This window comes from Lemur catta, chromosome 3 (genome assembly GCF_020740605.2).
Source record: "Lemur catta isolate mLemCat1 chromosome 3, mLemCat1.pri, whole genome shotgun sequence".
In the NCBI taxonomy this organism is placed as follows: domain Eukaryota; kingdom Metazoa; phylum Chordata; class Mammalia; order Primates; family Lemuridae; genus Lemur; species Lemur catta.
The window spans coordinates 106,849,183-106,871,669 of NC_059130.1; the positions used below are offsets into that span (position 1 = coordinate 106,849,183).

Here is a 22,487-nt window from a genome sequence, read left to right on the forward strand (position 1 = left end):
TCACATTAAGTACATTCACTTTGTGTACAGCTGTCACCACCATCCATCTCTAGAACTTTTTTATCTTCCCAAACTGAAACTCCATACCCATTCAACAAGAATTCCCCATTACTCCCTCTGCCAGTGCCTGGCAACCACCACTCTACCTTCTGTCACTGTAATTTTGACTACTCTAAGTACCTCATAGAAGTGGAATCATAGAGTATTTGTCTTTTTGTGACTCAGTATAATGTCTTCAAGCTTCATCCATTGGTAGCATGTGGCAGAATTTCCTTCCTTTTTTTTTTTCTTTTTTTTTTAATCTTTAAAAAAAAAAAAAGTACGTGGCTGCTGAGGAGTTTGTATTCCTTCCTTTTTAAGGCTGAATAATATTCCATTGTATGTCTGTTCTACATTTTGTTTATTCATCTGTCATTTGTGTTAATAATGGACAAAAATTCTGTTGAATGAGAAGGAGGTATTTGGGTGTTTTTGCTCTTTTTCTTTTTTGGTCATTTTATTTTAGAGCGACTTTTTATTCCCCATGGTGCACACATTGTTAAGCAAAATTTATGTTTGTGTAACTCTGAAAATAATTATATTCTGAGACAGTATATCATTTCTCTAGAGATAATAACTTTAAAATATTTATTTTTTAATTTAAAAAATATTTAACAAAAGTGCTAGTTAATTCACTGTTTTGTGCTGTTGTTTCTGTTTAATCTTCTAGATGGTTAGTTGAATATGTAGAGGATTTTGCTATAACATAAGATTCTAGGACGATGATGTTTAGGAACTGGTCCAGTATATACTAGACCATACAGATATCACTAGCTTCTAAGATACAGGAGCTAGAAGTAGTCTTCAACAGTGGGTATAACAGTGATCTCCAGACTTATCCAGGTATACCTATAAGACAAACCAGTTATTGCAGTCAGAAATGTGAAGTTCTCCACTTTTATGCCCTTCCCCTATTTAAGTAGATGTGGCATGGGCCCTAGAAGTCTGTATTTTTATCAACCATTCAGGTAATTATAATAAATTAGCCAGTTTGGGAAACACTGATATAACTACTCCATGTATTGTCTTACCCTTACCCTTCAATTCCCATAGTTACATCTTGGTTAGTGCATTAAGTGTGATTCCAAAAATATAAGCATTTGAGTAAAGGGATAAAAATAAACTTTATCTGGGGATATAGCCTTAAAAATTAATTGATCTGAGGAAAAAACTATTTGGACATTCAAAATATACCAGAAAAGAATCTTTTATTACACTTTAATATTAGAGGTCAGTTTCAGAAATAATGTGAGAACCTTTAAGAATTTTGGTACTGTATAGTTTTTATTATATATATATAACATTTCTTTTTAAAATTTTCCTACGTAGAAACTACTTTTACCTTTGATTAGTCAGCCTTATCTTTCCAGAGGTATGGAGCCTCGGGTACAGTGTCCTGCACCTCTCCCTAGAGTATAGAAGAACAAAAACAGATTTCTTTCTAGGGAGCATGAATGTGGGAAGGATTCCTGGACTGGGAAGAATTCGTAATATCATAACAGAGTTATAGTTTGCTTACTATGTTCTAGTTTTGCTCTAAGTACTTTTTATATATTAACTGGTTAATCCTCATAACAAGCCTATGAAATAGGTTCTATTTTTGTTCTCATTGACAGTTAAAGAACCTGGGGCACAGAGAATTTCAGTTACTAGCCCAAAAGTCATAGAGCTAGTTGTTGGCAGAGTAGAATATGAACTTGAGCAGTCTGATTCCAGAACCTGCACTCTTAATCACTGTGCTATACTGGGAGGAAATAACTGGAGAGTAGAAAGTAAAGTAGGAGGAAAGGGAGAACATTGTGAGGGACAAAAGTTAGAATAACTTCATTCCAGAATTTCAGTGGAATCTTCCCAGCATTAAAAAGTATCTAACATAATGATTTGTCTTCCCAGTTTAAATGACTTACTTTTTGCTATTTCTCTTAATTTTCCTTATAAGTTTAAAAAAAAAAAAAAAAGTGTTCTTCAGTCCTGGATGTAATAACATAAAAAATGAAGTGTTTCTGATTTTTATTTTTTAATTGGGAGAGAAGAGAAATGCCATGGGTTCAGAACCCCTGCTTGGAAATAAACATTTGTAATTTGAAAAAACTTCTCATGTGATTATGTTTTGTAGCCAATTGAGAACCACTGTCTGAAATCAGGCATCTTCCTACTTTCCTGTGGTACTTTAGAAACAAAGTGACAGAGCACTATTGCACAGAATAGTGACTATAATAAATAGTAAAACATTGCATATTTTGAAATTGCTAGAAGCATAGATTTTAAATGTTTTTACCACAAAAGAATAAGTATGCAAGGTGATAAATTTAATTAGCTTAATTCAGTCATTCTGTAATATAAACATGTATCAAAACATCACATTGTACCTCATAAATATATAATATATACAATTTTTTAAAAAGTGACAGCAGTGTTTTTAGATGTTGTGGAATTGCTCTTTTGTGGTATGGTCTTAGAGAAAAATCTGACTTAACTGTGACTTAGCCGGAGTTTCTGAAAGATATAAAAATGAAAAGGGTCTAGGGATATGAGAAAGAACACTAGAATGCTGAGGGTACTAACCCTAGCCATAGCTCTTTTCAAGTAGTTGCTAAAATCCAACAATAAGGCTATTGGGAAGATTTACCTTGCCTCTTACTTGTGTAGCCTAGAAGGAAATGGGTCTGATCTCAGCACTTTTAGCAATGTAGCAAATCAGTCAGGAGCTAATGTATTTATTTTGACTCTCTCAGTCAAGTAAGCAATCCGGATGTCAGTGAGCAGAAACCTGAAACATCAAGCCTTGCTTCAAACCTTACCATGTCGGAGGAAAGTAAGTATTAATAGCATACTCTGTGCATAATGGAACAGATATTCCTATAACCAGGTATATATTCTTATACATTTGGTTTCCACTCATTGCCTTGTTTGTCCCAGAATATCCGGAAAGCCTTACCATCCTTGTGTGTGTTCATCCTTGTGCTCTCCTGTAAGCTTTATTGATATGCTAGCTGGGGAGAAATCACATGGGATCCACTCACCCAAGGAGTCACACTCGATGGTTTTATTTTTGTTCTGACGCTGGATGTTCTAAAGGTTAATGGTGTCTTACTTAAAATCAGAGAAGTCTGTAGGCCAACCCCTGATAGCTCCTCCAGAGGACCTGATATTTTTCTACCTTTCTAATAAAATAAAATGATCCACCTATCAATCTAGACCACAAAAGAAAAGCAACCCCCTGAGACCCAAAGATTGATACTGGGCCCTGAAGGAGATCCAGCTCAGAAAGATAAAGCCTCCACTTACTACCCCTCACTCTCCTATAGAATAGTTATATTCCTGCACTAGGCAAAAAAAATTGTGGAGTGTTCTGTTTTTTCTTGTGGAGAAGACATAGGCTTTGTCTGGCATACCTACTTACTGCCCTAAATTGCCTCCACAGATCAAATAGTCCTCCCTAAAATTAAATAGCTATGCCTTTCCATATTTTACCACACGCTTTAAAAAAATAAATTTAAGTGTAAGACACTTTAAAAAAGCACTTGTTTGGGGAATATTTCTGCTCTTAAGATGATTATCCTTAACCTTGTATACTTCCTATGTATTTAAAAAAAAAAGTATGACTATAGAAAAAAAGGTGTGTCTTGAGTTCTATATAGTATTTCCTCAAAGGTGATTCTATTCCATTGGTTCTCAAATGTTTAGCATACATAAGAATCATCTGTAATACTTGTTGGTAATGTGGAATTCTGGCCTCACCTTCAGAGATCATTCAGTAGATCTGATATGGATGGGAAATCTGCATGTTTGAGAATTTAGCTAGGTGATTCTTATGGGAAACTGTCCATACTGTGGGAAACTGCTCTAATCAATGAAATGTCTCCTCTAATTTCTTGAATATCCCACTCATCCCCAAGAAGAAGGCCTGTTCCCTAAAATCTTATACTTTACATTCTTCAGGGCCAGGAAATAAGTTGAGTCGTCTTGCTCCTTCCAAATCATTTCTATTCCTTTTTTCCCTTCAAAAACATTAGTTCCTTTGAAGTCTAACCTATAACTTCCCCTACTTCTCCCCGCTCCCCCCCCCCCCTTTTTTTTGAGACAGAGTCTCACTCTGTTGCCCGGGCTAGAGTGCCGTGGCATCAGCCTAGCCCTCAAACTCCTGGGCTCAAGTGATCCTCCTCCTCAGCCTCCTGAGTAGCTGGGACTACAGGCTTGCACCACCACGCCCAGCTAATTTTTTATATTTTTAGTTGCCCAGCTATTTTCTTTCTATGTTTAGTAGAGATGGGGTCTCGCTCTTGCTCAGGCTGGTCTCCAACTTCTGAGCTCAAGTGATCCTCCCAGCTCGGCCTCCCAGAGTGCTAGGATTACAGGCATGAGCCACTATGCCCAGACATCCTACCTTACCTTTTTTTACCTTAGACTACTCCCAATCGTTCTGTTCTTTAAAGACTAAATTCTCTATTTTCTTCTACTTCTAAAATCTTATTGCTCTTTGTAATTTTTAATATTCATGCAGATGACTTATCCAGTACCTCTCCTGCCTTTATTTTCCTTCTTACTCAGTATAGATTCTCTGGTCCTTGATTATAATTACTTCCTTACAAATACCTTCAATAACTGCCCCTTGTACTGTCCTTGCAAAATCCCAGTCTTAATTTACCCTAATTCTCTACCTTCTCCATAATTGCATACAAATAGCTAAACATTATTGGGTAAAATTATATTCCTAACTCATTAGTTACACTTTAGTCATAATCACAGGGCCTCAATGGGTACTCAATGTGCTTGGACATCCGACTACATTTCCCTAATGAGTTTTGCCTTTTAATATTTCACACTACCTTTTCTCCTTGCAAAGTACCAATACTCATTCACCTTTCCTCACTCTTAACTGATGACTCCTCAAATAAAAGTTGTTGGACAGGAAACTACCTTCTCATCCCATCATCAGATCTTCAGCCTGCGTGTGTTTTTACCCATGTTTTCTTGCTTCTTCTCGTCAGAATGGAAATAGTATTCTTGCTGCTGTAAAATGTAAGTCCTCTTATCTGTGCTCTATATCCTATCCTTTCTCACTTTCCCCAAGGATTTTGGTACTGCAGTTATCCAGCCACTACTCCTGCATCATCACGTTCTTCTCTTTTTAATCCTTCCTATAAATAAAGAGACCTGCTCTGGTATGTACTGTCTTAAAACACAAACAAAAGCCTCCTCTTTGATTCCATATCTCCTGATGGTTATAGACCTTCTCTTCGTTCCATGACATACGAGTACCTCAGAAAAGAGTTTCCCTCACTTTCGTACCTCTCTTTCACTCTTCAGGTCTCTCAAATTTAGGTTTTATCCCCACTCTTCAATGAAAGGTCATCTGTTACTTTCATACTGCCAACTCTACTAGACATTTCTCTCTTCTCATATTCTCCCTCTCCACTTTTCCTTCCACTTTCTGTTTTGATGGCCCTTCTCCCTCTGTCTGAACTCAGTGCTTGTGGGCCTCAGAGCTTGATTCTAGGCTACCGTCTTTTTCTGGATCCTCCCATCCATTACATTACTTTAAATATCTATTTTTTTTTAGAGATGGAGTCTCTCTCTGTCGCTCAGGCAATTATAGCTCACTGCAGCCTCAAACTCTTGGGTTCAAGCAATCCTTCCACCTCAGCCTCCCGAGTAGCTGGGACTACAGGTACACGCCACCATGCCTGGCTAATTTTTAAATTATTTGTAGAGACAGGGTCTCACTGTGTTGCCCTAGCTGGTCTTGAACTCTTGGCCTCAAACAGTCTTCCTGCTTTGTCTTCCCAAAGTCCTGGGATCTACAAGTGTGAGCCACCATACCTGACCTACTTTACATATCTTATACATTGTTAATGAACTCCAAATTTATATTTCCAGTCTGACTTCTTCCCTAATTTCATTTGTGAATCAAACTTCCTGTTTGACATTTCCACTTAGAGGTCTAAAAGGAAACTCATACTTCAAATTTCTGAAAAAGAGCTTTTGATTCCTGGCTGGGCGCAGTGCCTCACGCCTGTAATCCTAGCACTCTGGGAGGCCGAGGCGGGCGGATTGCTCAGGTCAGGAGTTCGAGACCAGCCTGAGCAAGAGTGAGATCCCGTCTCTACTAAAAATAGAAAGAAATTATCTGGCCAACTAAAATATATACATAGAAAAAAATTAGCCGGGCATGGTGGCGCATGCCTGTAGTCCCAGCTACTCAGGAGGCTGAGGCAGTAGGATTGCTTAAGCCCAGGAGTTTGAGGTTGCTGTGAGCTAGGCTGATGCCACGGCACTCACTCTAGCCTGGGCAACACAGTGAGACTCTGTCTCAAAAAAAAAAAAAAAAAAGAGCTTTTGATTACTTTAGCACCTATCACATCTATTCTTCTCCCAAACTTGCACATCTCAGGAAGTAGTATTATCTCTGTGCAAACTAAAAACCTAGAAATATCCTTTATTCCTCTGTTTTACGCATTCTCTATATTCAAATCCATCAGAATGTCCTGTTAGTTTTACTTTCAGAATATATTTCAGGATCTTTGCTTCATCCCCGTTGTTGCTACTCTAGTCTAAGCAAGCATATTACTTACTTGATCCTCCTATTGTATGATAGCAGATTATGCCTTGACTCTGTATAATCCTTTCATGATTCCCAAGTACTGCCAAGATCGAGAGTCGCTCATTCTCTGGAGAAATAAAAATTAGCCTGAGTCTCCTAGGATATTTTGTTGATCTCTTCCAGGATTAAATTAAATTGGAGGAGGATAAGGGCTTGGGGTTTTGTTGTTGTTTTTTAGGAGATGGAGGTCTTTCTGTTGCCCAGATTGGAGTGCAGTGATGTGATCATAGGTCACTGTAGCCTCAAACTCCTGGGCTCAAGTGATCCTCCTGCCTCAGCCTCTGAAGGAGAGGGACTACAGGCACACACCAACATGCCTGGCTAATTTTTTCTTTGTATTTTTCTAGAGATAGGGTCTCACTGTGTTGCCCAGGCTAGTCTCAAACTTCTGGCTTCAAGTGATTCTCCTGCCTCAGCCTTTCTGAGTCGCTGGGTTTGGATTTTTTAAAGTACTTGTCGGCAGAGAGAGAATCATCATACAGAATTTGAACTTACCTTACGTTCTATGTAATATATGGTAAGAACTTTAGATCTAATTGAGATCTTCATTTTTGTCAAAATGATTATTGATGACTGTGTTCTTCAAGTTTCCAATAATTATTTTTAAAGACCTCAAACAATGGTATTGGACAAGATCTTCTGTGATAAAGTCACAGGTCTTGATTTGTCTTATTCTTGGGCATGAATTGATCCCTTATCTGCTCTTGACCAGGGTTCCTTTTTGGGGTGAGGCACTCTTTCAGGGAACTTATCTAGACAGAAAGTTAATGGGTTCGCCTTCAATCTCTATTCACAGTAGAGCAACCTCCTTTGTAGGTGCTGAAGGAAATTCTTGAGCAGTTTAGAAGTCTGGTGAAAGCTCTTTATGTTGTAACTCTGTCTACAATATGGATTGAAATAATGCCTAATGAATAGGGTTCTGCTACCTGTCAAACTTGAATCAGGTGTTTACAGCAGTTATCCTACATGTAATTGTGAAAGCAAGCCTTCACAGCAGCTATTCCAGATGAAGTCATGACAGTTGAGAGGACACTAGTTGGGAAACTAGTATCTTTATTTGGTAGTTCATCAGAGCATCACATCAGAGTTCCTCAGGTCTGTCTCTGCTTTGCAAAACTTAAAGCCTTCACTACAAAGCAGAAAAAATAGTAGTATAGAAGCATACTTGCATCTGTTCTGTTGATTATACACAGCAGTAGCAATAGTTTTCTAGTAAGATTGGGTGCTTCCCCTGAATCTGTCTTTCTGTAAGCCATTCTTACGGCCTTTTACTCAGAATAGAGTAAGTACCCGAAGAATGAATAAGCTGAAGAAGCATAATGTGGTTTCCTAGGTATGGATCTTGCTTTTTAAGTTTGCCTGTGAGCACAGCTGAGAGCTTACGGGGTTGCTTCATCTATGGTTTTAGGTCAGCAATGAGTGAAGGTAGAGATCAGTCAGTACCAACCTTTAGCTCTTTTCCGTGCCCCCTCATTCTTCTTTCACTGTCTCTAAAGTATGTGAACAGGTCTATAAAGACAAAAGTGAGGTATTTTCTACCATATAGTCTTTCTAACTTTCTGGTATCCAAGTTGTATTCTGTTAAGTAGTTTGAAAGACTATACAGTGAGATATGCAGTTTTCCCATTCCATTTTTGAAATGTTCTAACATTTTTACCTCGTGATATTATCTTTCTTTCAGTTATGACATGCACCGATTACATCCCTCGCTCATCCAATGATTATACCTCACAAATATATTCTACAAAGTAAGTTGAATAATTATTTCCAAAATGTATATGCTTTTTCTCTAGGTTCATTGCAAAATTTATTGTGATATTTAACTTATTTTCACTTCTCTTGGTCTCTCTGTCCTGAGTCCAATTCCCTCTAAAATAGTGTATGTGGCTTTCTTTTAAAAAGTAGATGGTTGCCTCGAATGGATCATAGTTACAGAGGAGCTCACACTAAATGAGTAGGCACTGAAAATGCAAAATAGTGTTAGTGATCAAAGCATATCATTGATTGACCTGTGATCATTCTCTTTTTCCCTCTACCTTGACATACAGATCAATAAAAACAGCTCAAGCCGAACCCAGCCTGGGATTTCTCAGTCTAATCTGTATTCAGTTTCTTGATTGAGGAATGTCCTCAGAGTAGAACTGGGCTTGAAGTTAGATAGGTTTGGTGGGTTGAAGTCACTGAGAGAACATTTTGGGCCTTCATGGGGTAAGGTCAGCATTTAAGATCAACTAGGCTACTCATCACCAAGAGAGGTGGGTGCAGAACAGTATGTATAACAAGCTTCCAATTGTGCATTCATGAAGAATCAACCTATACATACAAAGACACATACAAATGCCCTTATTAAGCCAGGATATATACTTATGTGCCTACAAATGCAAGATACATAAGGAAATTAGTAACATAGACGAGTGATGCCTAGGGGGCTGTTATGAAAAGGAAACTGGCTTTTCCCCCCTTGTTGTACCCACTTGCACCTTTTGAATTTTGCATTACTTAAAAAATAAACTAAAAAGTCAACTCAATGAGTTCTCCAAATTCTAATCTTGTATTAACATTAATGGTGTCCTTGGGCTAGTCATTTTCCTGTGATTTTCTTGTGTGAAATGACTGAACCATATTCTCTGGGATTATTATAAAGAAGTTAGATACTAAATGTGAAAATACATTTGAGCCTTGGACTATAAAGAAACTACATGAAAAAGGAATTATGGTCTTAAACATATCTGGAGATCTATCTGAGGTCACTAAGATTTTAAATCATTCCCATGTGACTTGAGTAACAACTATAACCTGAGCCGATTCAACTCTGGCTAAGAAGAATAGACATTTTAAAATTCAGTTTCTTAGAATCTACTGAGATGTGAATATGTTGCATATTCCAAATTCACTAATTCATTCAGAAAGTGTTTGCATACCTGCTATATTCAGGACACCTTATTAGCTATGCCTTCTATCCTTAATTCCTCCTTACCACTAATCTGAACCATTGCATTATAATTTTTTAACTGGACCTCCATTTCCAATTTCTCCTCCCCCTTCTAAAGCATTTTACAAAACAATGTCAAATTAATCCTTATTAAAGAACAGCTCTGTTCCTATCACTCTGCTCAACAATTTCAGTTGTTCCCAATTTTAGATTTGTCTAAACTCTTTTAGCCTGGCATTGAAGGTCTTTGCTATCTATCTTTCTATCTTTGGCTTGCTACTTCCTTTCTTAATATAATCTATGCTCCTTACAGGCTAAAGCCCTTGCTTTCCTTCCTGTGTACCTTGGCAGGGTGTTTTTCTTGTCCTAGAATATCTTTTCTCTCCCATTTCTGTACCTCCTATCTGCTCAGCTCATGTACCACTTCTTTATAACCTTTCTTGATTTACCTCTTCCTCAAAAGGTACGATCCCCATATTTTGTTGTCATGACTTATATGGTACATATAGCACTTTCTTTCTTAATTGTAACATAATTCACCAAATATAGTAATTAATATCTAAAAATTCAGTGCACTATTGTGGATGAAATGACTGTGTCACCCAGCCAGTATAAAGTCCCAGGGGTTTCACTGTTGAATTCAATCCCTAGCTATCCCTGATGTGGTTGGCACCAGCTTGTGGCAGTATGCTGTGACTTAAATATCAGGGAGGAGATTGAGTCCCTCCCGTCTGCGACTTGCCAGGTTTTATTATTTACCTGGCTTCTATTTTGTAGGCTTGATTTGAGGATATTGGGACCCATTCCTACCCACTGGTTCCTGATGAGGTTACTTACGTTTTCTCCACTAGCCTCGCCCTCTTTTCCAAATTCCCCTTTTCCCTCTAAGACCTTTAGTTTGTCCCAGGGGGCTGGAGCCAATTGCCAATCCTGTTCTATCCAGTTTTCTGTTTTTAGGGTTTTATTCTGTATGTAGACATAGGGCATAAACAAGTTTAATCCATCCTTGTGTCTCACAAAAGGCCATGCATGTAACACACCATGAATGTTTGTAGGATCATAATTGGAACTTGGGAGGATGTATCAAACTATTACATTTTTCATAAAATTGTTCCTTGGGTAGGTGATGGTAGAACCTGAAAAGGAGAAAAGAGGTCTACTTTCTGACCCATAAGAGCCATTTTATGTGGAACGTTAGTCTCCCTGTTGCTAGTTCTTTGCTGTTGGTAATATTAGCTATTTTTACCTATTTTTCATAACTAAAATAAATCACACATGGAAATTTTTGTTTCTTGAATTTTTCCAGACCATATGCACATATCCTCTCAGTTCCTGTTTCGGAAACTGCGTACCCTGGGCAGACTCAGTACCAGACACTACAGCAGTCTCAACCCTATGCTGTCTACCCTCAGGCAACCCAAACATATGGACTACCTCCTTTTGGTAAGGCATCCTATTGTAGGCAGTTTCTAATAATGTTGATTTTATTCCCCAGAAACTTCTATAAGCAACACTTGGCTTGGCTGATCAGAAAGCTGAAAGATGCATCATTCTTTACACAGCACTTACTCAGTTATGTGTGTGGTGGAAATTGGGTATGCAGTGTTCTAACAGTATGTTTGATGCAAGTATTATAAAAATCATAGTTTTTGATACTCATTTGTTATCCACCAAAATTTAGCTGTTTCCAAAGTGCTAAATCTTGACTCTGAAGCTTGGTATCTTTAAGTTTGGAAACTCTTTGAGGAATTACTATTGATTTGACTTACTTTATATGCAGTATAACATTGTACCATAGGAAAGCATAATGAATATATTTTGAGATGGCTACAACCAGGTAGTCTAAATATCCAGATAGAACATGCCTCATAGTTTTACTTTGTGGTGTTTTTTTGTTTGTTTTTGCCAATTTCTCCCTTTCCTCCCTGCCTCAAACTGATCAGATATTGTTCTGCTGAACCAAAGTCATCCTAGAATTTGGGAAATCCCCAATTTTCTATAACCTTATCATGTGCATAGGGAGTTATTTTCATTGGTTTTAGGTATCTTGGACATGAACTATAAATTAGTTGATTTACCGGAAATCACTTTTAAGTTCTTTGGGCACCTTAATATCTGTGCTGATTTTTCTGTGTGTATGAATTGATAGATAATATAGATTATGCTTCATTGACCCTTCCCTGCTCTCCTAGAACTGATGTCAGAAAATTGAGAGAATACTGTATTATTTGAAAATATGCAATATGTTAATAAATTTATAACACTGTAGACTTTATTTCAATAAGCTAGGAATTTGAAAATTTTCCAGATAGATCACCACACAGATTTTTGATGTATCAACGTTGTCTGCTTTTGGTTTCTACATTCCTACTTCTCCTGGCCCATTTGGCTAGTCTTTTATGATAGTGACAGCTTTCTTTTAGCCTTGTTAGCATTCTTTAGCTCCTGGTAACTGCTAGAAACAAAATTTGGGGGTTATGTTTAATGATAGTGGGAGGTGATAAATTCATGAGAGAAGGGAAACAGAAATTCTCTTGTTTCCCCATTTGTACATCCATGCCCCCATGCCTGTCAGTATCAGCCAGTATACTCAAACCTTATATTTGTGATATATGTAACCAGCCAAGACTGAATAGTGAATTGGCCTTTTGGAAGAACCCTCTGTGAATATATGTTTATTTCTTTTTGGTTAATTAAAGCTAATTTTACAATGGCTGGCTAATAAGAGGCTAGCAATTATAATTATTTTCACATAGTTTTTTTACCCTCTGTTTTGACTTGAATTTATTATTAGCAAGCCCAACCCCTTTATATTTTAATAACATTGTTTAACAGTTGGTCATTCTGCTGTTCAATATTAAATAGAACTTCAATTATATCTCTGAACTCAGTTTATGGAATACCTAACATAATGCCGTATACATATAGATTCTAGATGTTAGGGGTATTTTTTTTATGATCACTGCATTTCCTTGTATTAAAAAAGAAAGAAAGAAAATTCTGTAAAGTAAATCAATCTCTATTAAAAACTTGAAGGATACAGTTTTATATTATGAAGAAATAATTGGCTCCCTTAATAATCTGGTTTTATTTAATATTTGTGGGCAAGGGAGACTTATGTTTCACAATTTCTTCCATCAGTAATTGAGAGAGAGATAATCATTAGCTTAACTTGACTTTAAGTAATGTATGAAATTTACCAGAGAGAGATTTAGGTTGGGGCTACTGTGAATGTTAGACATGGCATATTCTTGGCCGGGTGTGGTGGCTCACGCCTGTAATCCCAGCACTCTGGGAGGCCGAAGTGGGTGGATCATTAGAGCTCAGGAGTTCGAGACCGGCCTGAACAGGAGCGAGACTCTGTCTCTACTAAAAAAAAATAGAAAGAAATTATATGGACAACTAAAAATATATATAGAAAAAATTAGCCAGGCATGGTGGCACATGCCTGTAGTCCCAGCTACTCAGGAGGCTGAGGCAGGAGGATCGCTTGAGCCCAGGAGTTTGAGGTTGCTGTGAGCTAGGCTGCTGCCACAGCACTCTAGCCCGGGCAACAGAGTGAGACTCTGTCTCAAATAAATAAATAAATAAATAAAGATATGGCATATTTTCAGGATTTACTAGGGAGGGAAATTAAATGTTTGTAATACTTTTAAAAGTGACTATATTTTTAAAAAGCATTTTCTAGTGTTTTAGCATGTGGCTTTTTTGGGTAATATGTTCACTTAAATATGAGAAAACATTTGATTATTTTGAAAGCAAGATTTTATTATCATAGTGCTGCCTATTTTCAGATTAGTCTGTGATTTCAGATATAAGTAGGGCTTCAGAAAATCTTATATTTATTAAGTGCTTATTAAGCAATATGCTAAGAATAAGTACTTCACACTTTATGTGATTGTCTCATTTAATCCTCAGAATAGTCCTAAGAGGTAAGTAGTAGCATTTTCCCTTTTTATGGATAAAACTGAGACTTAGGTAAATCACTAGCCCAAGATCATGAAATTAGTAAATACCTGGGATTAGAATTGAACACATGTCTGTTTAATTCCAGCAGTGCTCATAACTTTAGGTCTACATCAAAAAGATGGTTTCAGAGTTGAGTTTGAAATTAAAAACCCTCCTCTTGAAGAAAGAAGAAAAGACTAGAAGAAATCTAGGAAGGCTATATTATGAGTAATCTTTAAAAGTAAAGGGATATTGATCATATTCTTTCTAGAGCTATATACAAATGGGGTAGGGGTGGCAAAAAGGGAATTAGAGGTTTAACTCCTAGTGTTTTGAAGGAGTATGTGTGAGGAGAAGGGTACTAATTTATTATTAATGGGATTCATAAAATTTGTCGTTAGCTGCCACTATTCTGATATATCTTAAAAGAATTTTAATGTGAGATGGAGGAGTTGGCAGTATTTATTAAGAGCCTTAAGGATGTTTATTTCATTTCCCTTAGTGAAATTCCCTCATTGCACTTCTGGGAATTTATCCTGTGAAACTAATTAGAGATACTGACAAAAATTTACTGACCAACATATTCATTGCAGCATTACTTATAATAGCAAAAAATTAGAAACAACCTACATATTGAATAGTAAGGTGTATGTTACATTGCAGTGTATCTGTGGAATGGAAAACTAGCCATTATAAATCATACTCTTAAAACATATTTAAGGTCTTGAGAAAACAGTATATTATTAATTAAAGAAAGCAGTATGTAACACTGGAAACAATGTAATACTAATTTAGTATTTTTAAAAATATGCATAGAGGATAATTTGTAAGAAAATGTGGATTTTTAATAGTACAAACACAATAAATTTTATTTCATTTACCGTGGAACTGTGCAAAGCAGGGACACAGTTTGAATGTACACAAGGTTTCAGTTAACACATCCCATGCAAAAGTGAGAACTGTATTTTTTTCTGTGTGGTGAGGCTATGTGATTGTTTTCTTTCACTTCTTGTATTTTCCTTATTTTCTATAATACACATCTACTTCGTTTATAATCAGGAAAAAGTACTCAGATTTTAAATTACTTAGTATTTATAATATCTCATCCCAATGAGCTGTTGAATCAACAAACCAAAATATTCTTTCATGTCTTTTTTTCTAGCATTGGTGTGTACTTCAGTTCCTAACCAAACTAATCTCTAAAGGTCTACTACTCTGATCTGTGTTACTGTAACTGAACTGATCAGATTAGTTTGGTTAGTGGCTAACCAACTGTGAAGCATTTGTGCTGAGAAACTTGGGTAGAGTTTGTGATAAGACCCCACTATGGGGCGGCAGGAGGATAGCACTCCAGAACAAACTTTCTTTTCCCCTGTTAGACCCACAGTTTCCCCACAGCAGGCTCTGGGTGCTTACAAGTATGTGAGAAGCTTTGTAGTTGTAGGCATAGAGCAGTGCACTAGGAGTCAGGTAACCAGGGTTTGGTTTCTTTGTTTGCTATGGGCAATAGTGCTAGAGTCAAACCATTTGGTTTTGCTGCCTATTATCGGGATTCTGTGAGGGGTGCTTCTAGAGGAAGATATTCACATGCCTAAAGAGCAGGGCTGTAGTGATGCTGGAGGCAGAGTCTATATTGTCTTTTATTCCTCCATTCCTCATAAAATAATTATACATTAAGTATCTACTGTGTGTTTTTGGCCAAAGACATTCCTACTTATCTTGGACATTTCTGTCCCAAGTTTTGACCTTACAAGAGGGACCATTTATAGACATTTTACAGTTTGAAACTTTAAAAAAATATACTAAATAATAAGACTAGCAAAACATTCTCAGTTGATACTATTGTTATTAACAAGGCTTTATTTTAGTACAGTGTAATAGCAAACATGCTCACAAATCCAACACATTAGGGTCAAAACCTATTTGGAAAAAGAAATCACATTGATTACAATAAATCTGGAAGTCATTGTAACATTGAAATGGTAATTTGCCATAAAACGTGATATATAGCTACCAAGAGTAATGATACTGTTCACATTTTATATCATAAATGTTTAAAAAATGACAATCTCAAATATTTTTATTGTTAAAAATCAAACATAGCACAAGATCTTAGCTGTGGCTAACCTGGATAAGACATATTTAAATGATCATGAACCAAGAGGGACAGGGGCAATGCTCCTACTTCATGCTAGAGATATCAGTGTTCCTGTCTCTTCAAATAGGTTATTTCATATGGTTAGAAGTTTGGAAAAAACTATGACATTTTCTATTTTTATGCATTAAGAGTTTGGGGCAGAGCAATTACCATGTCCCATTGTCAACCTTTTAAGATTTTCATAGCTCCCTTTACTATTCTTAAATTTATTTACCAGCAAATTTGACAAATCTGAGTTGCACTGAGGTATCTCAGTGCCCTGGGAGGCAGAGTTCCTCGTTCTCAAAGTATAACATTTTTTATTGTGCATATTGTTTGATTGACTATAAATTCTTTGTCAGATTAGGAGTAAATGAAATGAGTTAATGTTGAATTTGAAGCCATGGCTAATCTTAGAATGTGTTTGATTGATAAACCTTATTAGACCCCGATTATCAGCTTCAACAACACTGACCCAGCAACCATAGCTATTCAGAACATAGTGAACAACTAAAAATTAAACTTTTTAAAAAATAGGCTTTTGCATAGCCAAAATCAGCACCAAAACTATACACTCATGAGCATTTAGCTCATAAAGGATATACTTAGGCTGTCATGCAGAAGCAAACTTTGTTTATGGTTTCCTAGTTTATTGCAAATTAAAAGCCAGAGAAGTCAAGAAGTGACAGATTACTTCTTATATCACAGAAAGTGACATAAGAACCTAAAAATCATAGAACTATAATTGAGTTCTATTTAGTATTAAGTAAATGTCTTCACACAACACAAAAGCCTCTATGGCATTTCTGTAATACATATATATATATATATGGCACAGTACAATATTGATCATTATAACAATAATTCTGAGAAAATTTGAAGGTATGTTCACTATTTCCTCCCTGCTAAGAAGACAGAAAGGATATAAATATATTTTAGAAAGATTGTCCCTCAGGAAGGAACATTATAATAAAAATAGAATAAAAGTGAACAGCCATGATATCTACCAGTATGAGATAGATTTATATATTCTGACATGGAAAGATGTCTTTCAGAGGTATTATGTAGAAAAGCAAATTATGAATAGTATATATAACATCCCATTTTTGTTAAAAAGATAAGTTGAATGCATAGAAGAAATATGGGTAACTCTTCTGCAAAGTGTTCATAGTGGTTAAGTCTGGATGATGGGATTATATATGACTTTATTATATTTTTAAGCTACATATTTCTGTAATGTTAATTTTTAAAAATAAGCAGGTATGTCTTTCCTAATCAGAAGAAACAAAAATAACAAAATAACCAGCTTATGAAGGCAGGGAAGCATTTACTATGTTTTAGAAAAATTTCGTGCTTGTTTAATGGGTAAGTGAATTTTAAACTTATGTATGTGGAATGTCTCCCACCTTGACAATACAGATAAACGATTTATCACTGTACATGAACATTAGGCACTCTTTAGGCACTGGAGACAAATACTCCAGTTGGGTGTAAATAACTTTTTTCTGCATCCTGGTCAATTTTCTCCAACCATTGAAATGAACCTTATATACATACCACTATTGGGGTCTGTGGCAAGATTTTTGTTTCTTTGGCCCCATCCCCTAATTCTTTGAAAGTGTATTTGCTTGTGGTATATTACAAGTGGGAGAATTAATAATTTTCTCTTAACAAGCAAATTTATTTTTAAGATTTAGATTTTAAACCTACTGGCTGATATTTGAAAGCATAACTATGCTCTCAGTCCCAGTGTATTGTTTGTAATTGGTCCAATTTATCTGATTCAGGTGCATTGTGGCCAGGTATGAAACCTGAAAGTGGTTTAATTCAGACTCCATCTCCAAGTCAACACAGTGTTCTTACCTGCACTACAGGGTTAACCACAAGCCAGCCAAGCCCAGCACATTATTCTTATCCCATTCAAGGTAAATAGGCATGGTTGTGTGTGTGTGTTTTAATTATTATTATTATTGTTTCTTGTTTGTAATCTACCTGTATCTCTAAACAAATTGGGCAATACAGGATTCTGTCTTCTAAAATAGAAAGGAGTGATACTTGCATTTGTGCATGCTTTTTGTGTTAGGCAAACCAGAGCTGAGGAGCGTGGTTTATAAGTAGTTTAGCCTTTGAATGTGAGTTGCTTAATAGAATTGAAGCCTTCCCTTTTGCATGTTGGTATCTAGAAAATCTCTTTGATTTTATTCTAGTCTATTCTCAGTAGCATTTTGTCCTATAAGTGAGCAAAAGACTCCATGGGTTAGAATTTTGCTGACTTCTTTTATGTGAATTGTCGTAGTGGTACATGAGATGTGTGCTGCTTTTCTGCTGTGACTTTGTCACAACTACACCGCATTTACTACTTGGTGAGAGCATTTATGTTGCTCAGAATGTTCATTCTTATTCTATCTCAGTATAAAAGGCATAGAATTAAAGCTTAAACTGTAAATATCTTTGCCTTCAGAGTTCTTCCTCTAAAAGTTCAGAATTGTGGCAAGAGTATTAGGAAAGAAGATAAAAAACTCAAAAGACTATGGAATTAATTGCCTACCCTTCCAAATCCAGTGCAGGCAATTTGCCATTGCTCCAGACTGGGATTAGTGTCTGTGGACCTGGCTTCTCATCTGCCTCTTCTCCTGATTTCTCCCAGTTTTAAAATTTTATTCCTTATAAAATGGTTAGTATAAGGATGAGTATGGGACAGCAAAAACCTGTCTGAGGTACTCTTTTTTTTAAATATATTTTTTATTTACCTTTTTACTTTTTATTTATTTATTGTTTACTTTTATTATTTACTTATATTTATTGATTCAAGAGTTAGTTATTTAGTTTGTGCTGAGGTACTCTTAAGAACTTTGGTGACGAAAAAATGTTGTGATGTAGATTAGATTGAACAGAAGATTTTGATTTTCAATTTTAACTATTTTCAAAAATGATTATTACTTCTGCTTAGTCCAATGGGAACAAGAATTGGTCACTATGTTCCTAAGCCACCTTTACCTCCTTTTGTTTACTAAGTCTCCCCCTTTCTTACTTATTTTCCCTTCTTTCTTTCTTTGTCTCCTCCCCCTTCTTTCTTTCTAATATGAGAACAAACCAGGAGGGAAAAAACTTGAGAGTGTGACTTTGCCTTCTGCAGCACCCTCTTTCATTTTTATAAAGTAATTTCTCTAGGATGACGTGCCTGTTGGGTCCAACCACAAGCAAATTTAGTAGCCAAGTCCCTCCTAAACAGGTATATCCCTGATGACTACACCTAGGTTGTGAAAGAAGAGCAAGGGTTCTCTTATATTAATAACCCTCTACCAAGGTGCTGGACTTTGAGGAACCTGATGGCTGTGTTTACTTCTCCCTCCTTGTAAAACAAGAGGAACCACCTCTTTGGGGATCTGTTAGGACTCATTGCTTTAAAAGAGTTATGAAAATATCCCTTAAACTTCAGTAACCACTATCCTTACTTGTTATCTATTAGTACACTTTTTCCTTTGGGTAGGTTAACCTGATTTCCCCTGTTTTGATAGTAATGATAATTGCTGGTATTCTTGAAATTCTTACTATGTTCTCAGCATTGTTCTAAGCAATGGATAGATGTTTTTATACTTATGTAATCTTCACAACAACCCTATGAGGGAATTAGCCCCGTTTTACAGAGGGGGAACCTGAGGAACAGAAAAGCTAAGTATATCCATATCCAAAATCACAAAGTTAGTAAATAATTAAAACAGGATATAAGCTGGGCATCCTGATCCCAGAGCATGAGTGCAGTATTTATGATTTTCAGTATTGAGGTCATGGTATTAATGACAGCTCTCCCATATTTGAGAACCTATACTAAATATTTAAATTCATTTTTCTTCCCTTTTCCTGGCTAATCTGTTGGCTCACTTTTTGTTCATTAGAACTTAGCACAGGATAGAAATTAAAGCAGAAGTTAACCATCAAGTTACCAACTTTTGCCGTTTATTCTGAAGAAAAAATTAGTAGAAAAACAATTGGCTAAAATGAAATATAGGTATTATTGGAAGATTTTAATTACCTGGGTTCCCTACTTTCAATACCACTCTCCTCACTCCCACTTCTCCTTTACTTTAGCATGGATAATGAATGTTTAGCATGGATGATGAAGCAGCTATCTAGAGCTGCTGCTTTTCCCTTACATGACTACCCGATTTTTTTTAGGTGTCAAAACAGCAGTATTCACTCATTCTACCCTCAAGCATCCTACAGTTGACAGCAGCCCATATTCCCTGGGGAAGTTAGGGAAGTTATCTCAAAAAACAAATTCCAATTCTGGCTTGATTAACTCTTATCAAAACCCTTTCTTTAGTTTACACCTCAGTGGTACCATAATGAGAAAGGACTGTCCTTGTACACTCAATAAAATCCTTTGAATAAGTAGATCAGGCTGCTTTATAGTATCGTCATTTCCTAGAGTCTCAGTTGACTATGTGGCCCTATCTTTCGTCACTTTCTTCAGTTGGGATTGTTTAATTGATTAAATAATATTCAAGGACAGGCATGGTGGCTCAGGTTTGTAATCCTAGCACTTTGAGAGGCCAAGGTGGGAGGATTGCTTGAAGCCAGGAATTCAAACCAGCCTAAGCAAGAGTAAGGCCCCCTCCCCACAGTCCGTCCCTACCTCCCCACCCCCTACAAAAAATACAGAAATTAGCTAGGTGTAGTGGCATGGGCCTGTAGTTCCAGCTACTTTGGAGGCTGAGGCAGGAGGATCACTTGAGCCCAGGAGTTTGAGGCTGCAAGGAGCTATGATGAGGCCTCTGTCCTTCAGTCTGGGCAACGCTGAGACCCTGTCTCAAAAAAAGAAAGAAGAATTGAAGTGGCAAAATTAATTTTAACTCAGTCTTCTAATAGACAATAAGCTCTCACTAATTTTAACTTAATCTTTTAATGAATATCTTTAGGCTCTGATTTTGTTGATAACACACAGTAGTCTATTAAATTTAGGAGATTTGTTTGTTTTTATTAATAGACTTAATTTTTTAGAATAGTTTTAGACTTATAGAAAAATTGAGCAGATAGTACAGAGTTCCCATAGTATCCCCCTGAACCCACACACACTTTTCCCCATTATTAACATCTTACATTAGTATGTTCCACTTGTTACAGTTAATGAACCAATATTAGTACATTATTATTAACTAAGTCCACAGTTTATTCAGATTTCCTTTGCCTTTATTTAATGTCCTTTTTCTGTTTCAGGATCTCATCCCAGGATACCACATGACATTGAGTTGTCATGTCTCCTTAGGCTTTTCTAGACTTTGTAGTTTGTCAGACTTTTCCTTGTTTTTCATGGTCTTAACAGTTTTGAGGAGGAGTACTGGTCAGACATAGTATAAGATGCCCCTCTATTGGAATTTGTCTGATATTTTTCTCATGATTAGACTGGGGGTTATGGATTTTTAGAAGGAAGGTCATGGAGGTAAGATACCTTTTCCATTGCTTCATGTCAGGTTTACATACTGTCAGCGTGGTTTATGATTATTGATGATGACCTCAATAACCTGCCTGAAGTAGTGTTTGTCAGGTTTCTACCCTGTAAAATTACTCTTTTTCCTCCTTTTCCATACTGTGTACTTTGAATAGGACTGGCTGTGTGCAGCCCACACTTAAGGACTTATGCTGCCTTTCCTTTAGGGTAACATATCTACATAGTACATTTGAAATTCTTCTGCACAAGAGATTTGTCTCTTCTCCATTTATTAATTTATTCAATCATTTGTTTATGGACCTGTAGATATTTAATGTATACTTTGGGTCATAATCCAGTAGTACCTTATTTATTTTGTTGCTCTGATTGTTACAACTTGGCCTCTGGGAGCTCTTTTAGTTGGCTCCTGTGCCTTTTCACATACTCCCATTTTTTGTTTGGGTGTTTTTTTGGTTGTTGTTTTGTTTTTTTCCAAGCACTTCTTATTTCCTGGCACAAGATGCTCCTGGCTCATGTTGTACATTACCTGGCCAAGTCCTATAGTCAGCCATGTTTTCAAGACGTCCTGGTTCCTTTTATCGGAGAGAATGGTATTAGAAACCAAGATCTGCGTGCACAGGATGCTCGTTGCTAGTGGGGTGTCAGGTGACATTTCTTTTAGGCTCCCTCAGCTGACAGCAAAGAAATGTATGTGTGTATACAACCCATGTAAAGATACATATCTATAAATATTTCTATATGCAGTAATCTGTATCTATGTTAAGTTAAACATGAGTTAGTACTAATTTCTCCAGCTCTAATACATTACCACATACATCATTCTAAATTCTGTCCCTGGAATCTGCCAACCTCCTCATTTGCCGGCAAATTAGTAAACTTCTCTTTCCTTCTACTCAAAAAACAAAAAAACAAAAACAAAAAAAACCAAACTCCATCTCTTGGTGATCTGTAAATCTCTATTTCAACCATGAGAAACCTTAATTAAGAGACTTTTATCCATGAGAAACCTTAATTAAGAGACGTTTATTACTTTGATTTACTAAGCTCCTTGAGGGGAAATTTTTTGTTTCGTGTATTGATGTATCCCAAGCACATGAACAGTACTTACACATAGTAGGCACTCAATAAATATTTGATAAATAAATGAGTTAATGAATGAATGACCCACTTAAGCCATCAGTTTTAACCAAAATATGCAGTTTTTACTAATTCCCAAATGATCAGGAATTGGATGAGTTTTTGTTAGTTATGTTGGTCACATACTGAAAGTTAAGTTTTAGGAACGCACCCTAACTGTCGGCCTCTAGCAGAAAATAATGATTTTGCCCTTCACACCTAGTGCATGCAAGACTGATATATATGAATCCCACAAGTACTT

General features: G+C 36.4%; 1 protein-coding gene across 4 annotated transcripts in view; it reads left to right on the forward strand.

Moving 5' to 3' along the window:
* Positions 1-22,487, forward strand: part of EYA3 (EYA transcriptional coactivator and phosphatase 3) — a 101,414-nt gene that overhangs the window by 37,909 nt on the left and 41,018 nt on the right. For 3 of the 4 annotated variants that reach the window (XM_045545791.1, XM_045545794.1, XM_045545793.1), the window contains exons 4-7: positions 2,775-2,854; positions 8,325-8,391; positions 10,882-11,018; positions 17,448-17,585. In XM_045545791.1, coding sequence (XP_045401747.1) covers positions 2,775-2,854; positions 8,325-8,391; positions 10,882-11,018; positions 17,448-17,585 — 422 coding nt within the window. The remainder of the gene's footprint in view (positions 1-2,774; positions 2,855-8,324; positions 8,392-10,881; positions 11,019-17,447; positions 17,586-22,487) is intronic. The other variant, XM_045545792.1, reaches the window with a different exon arrangement.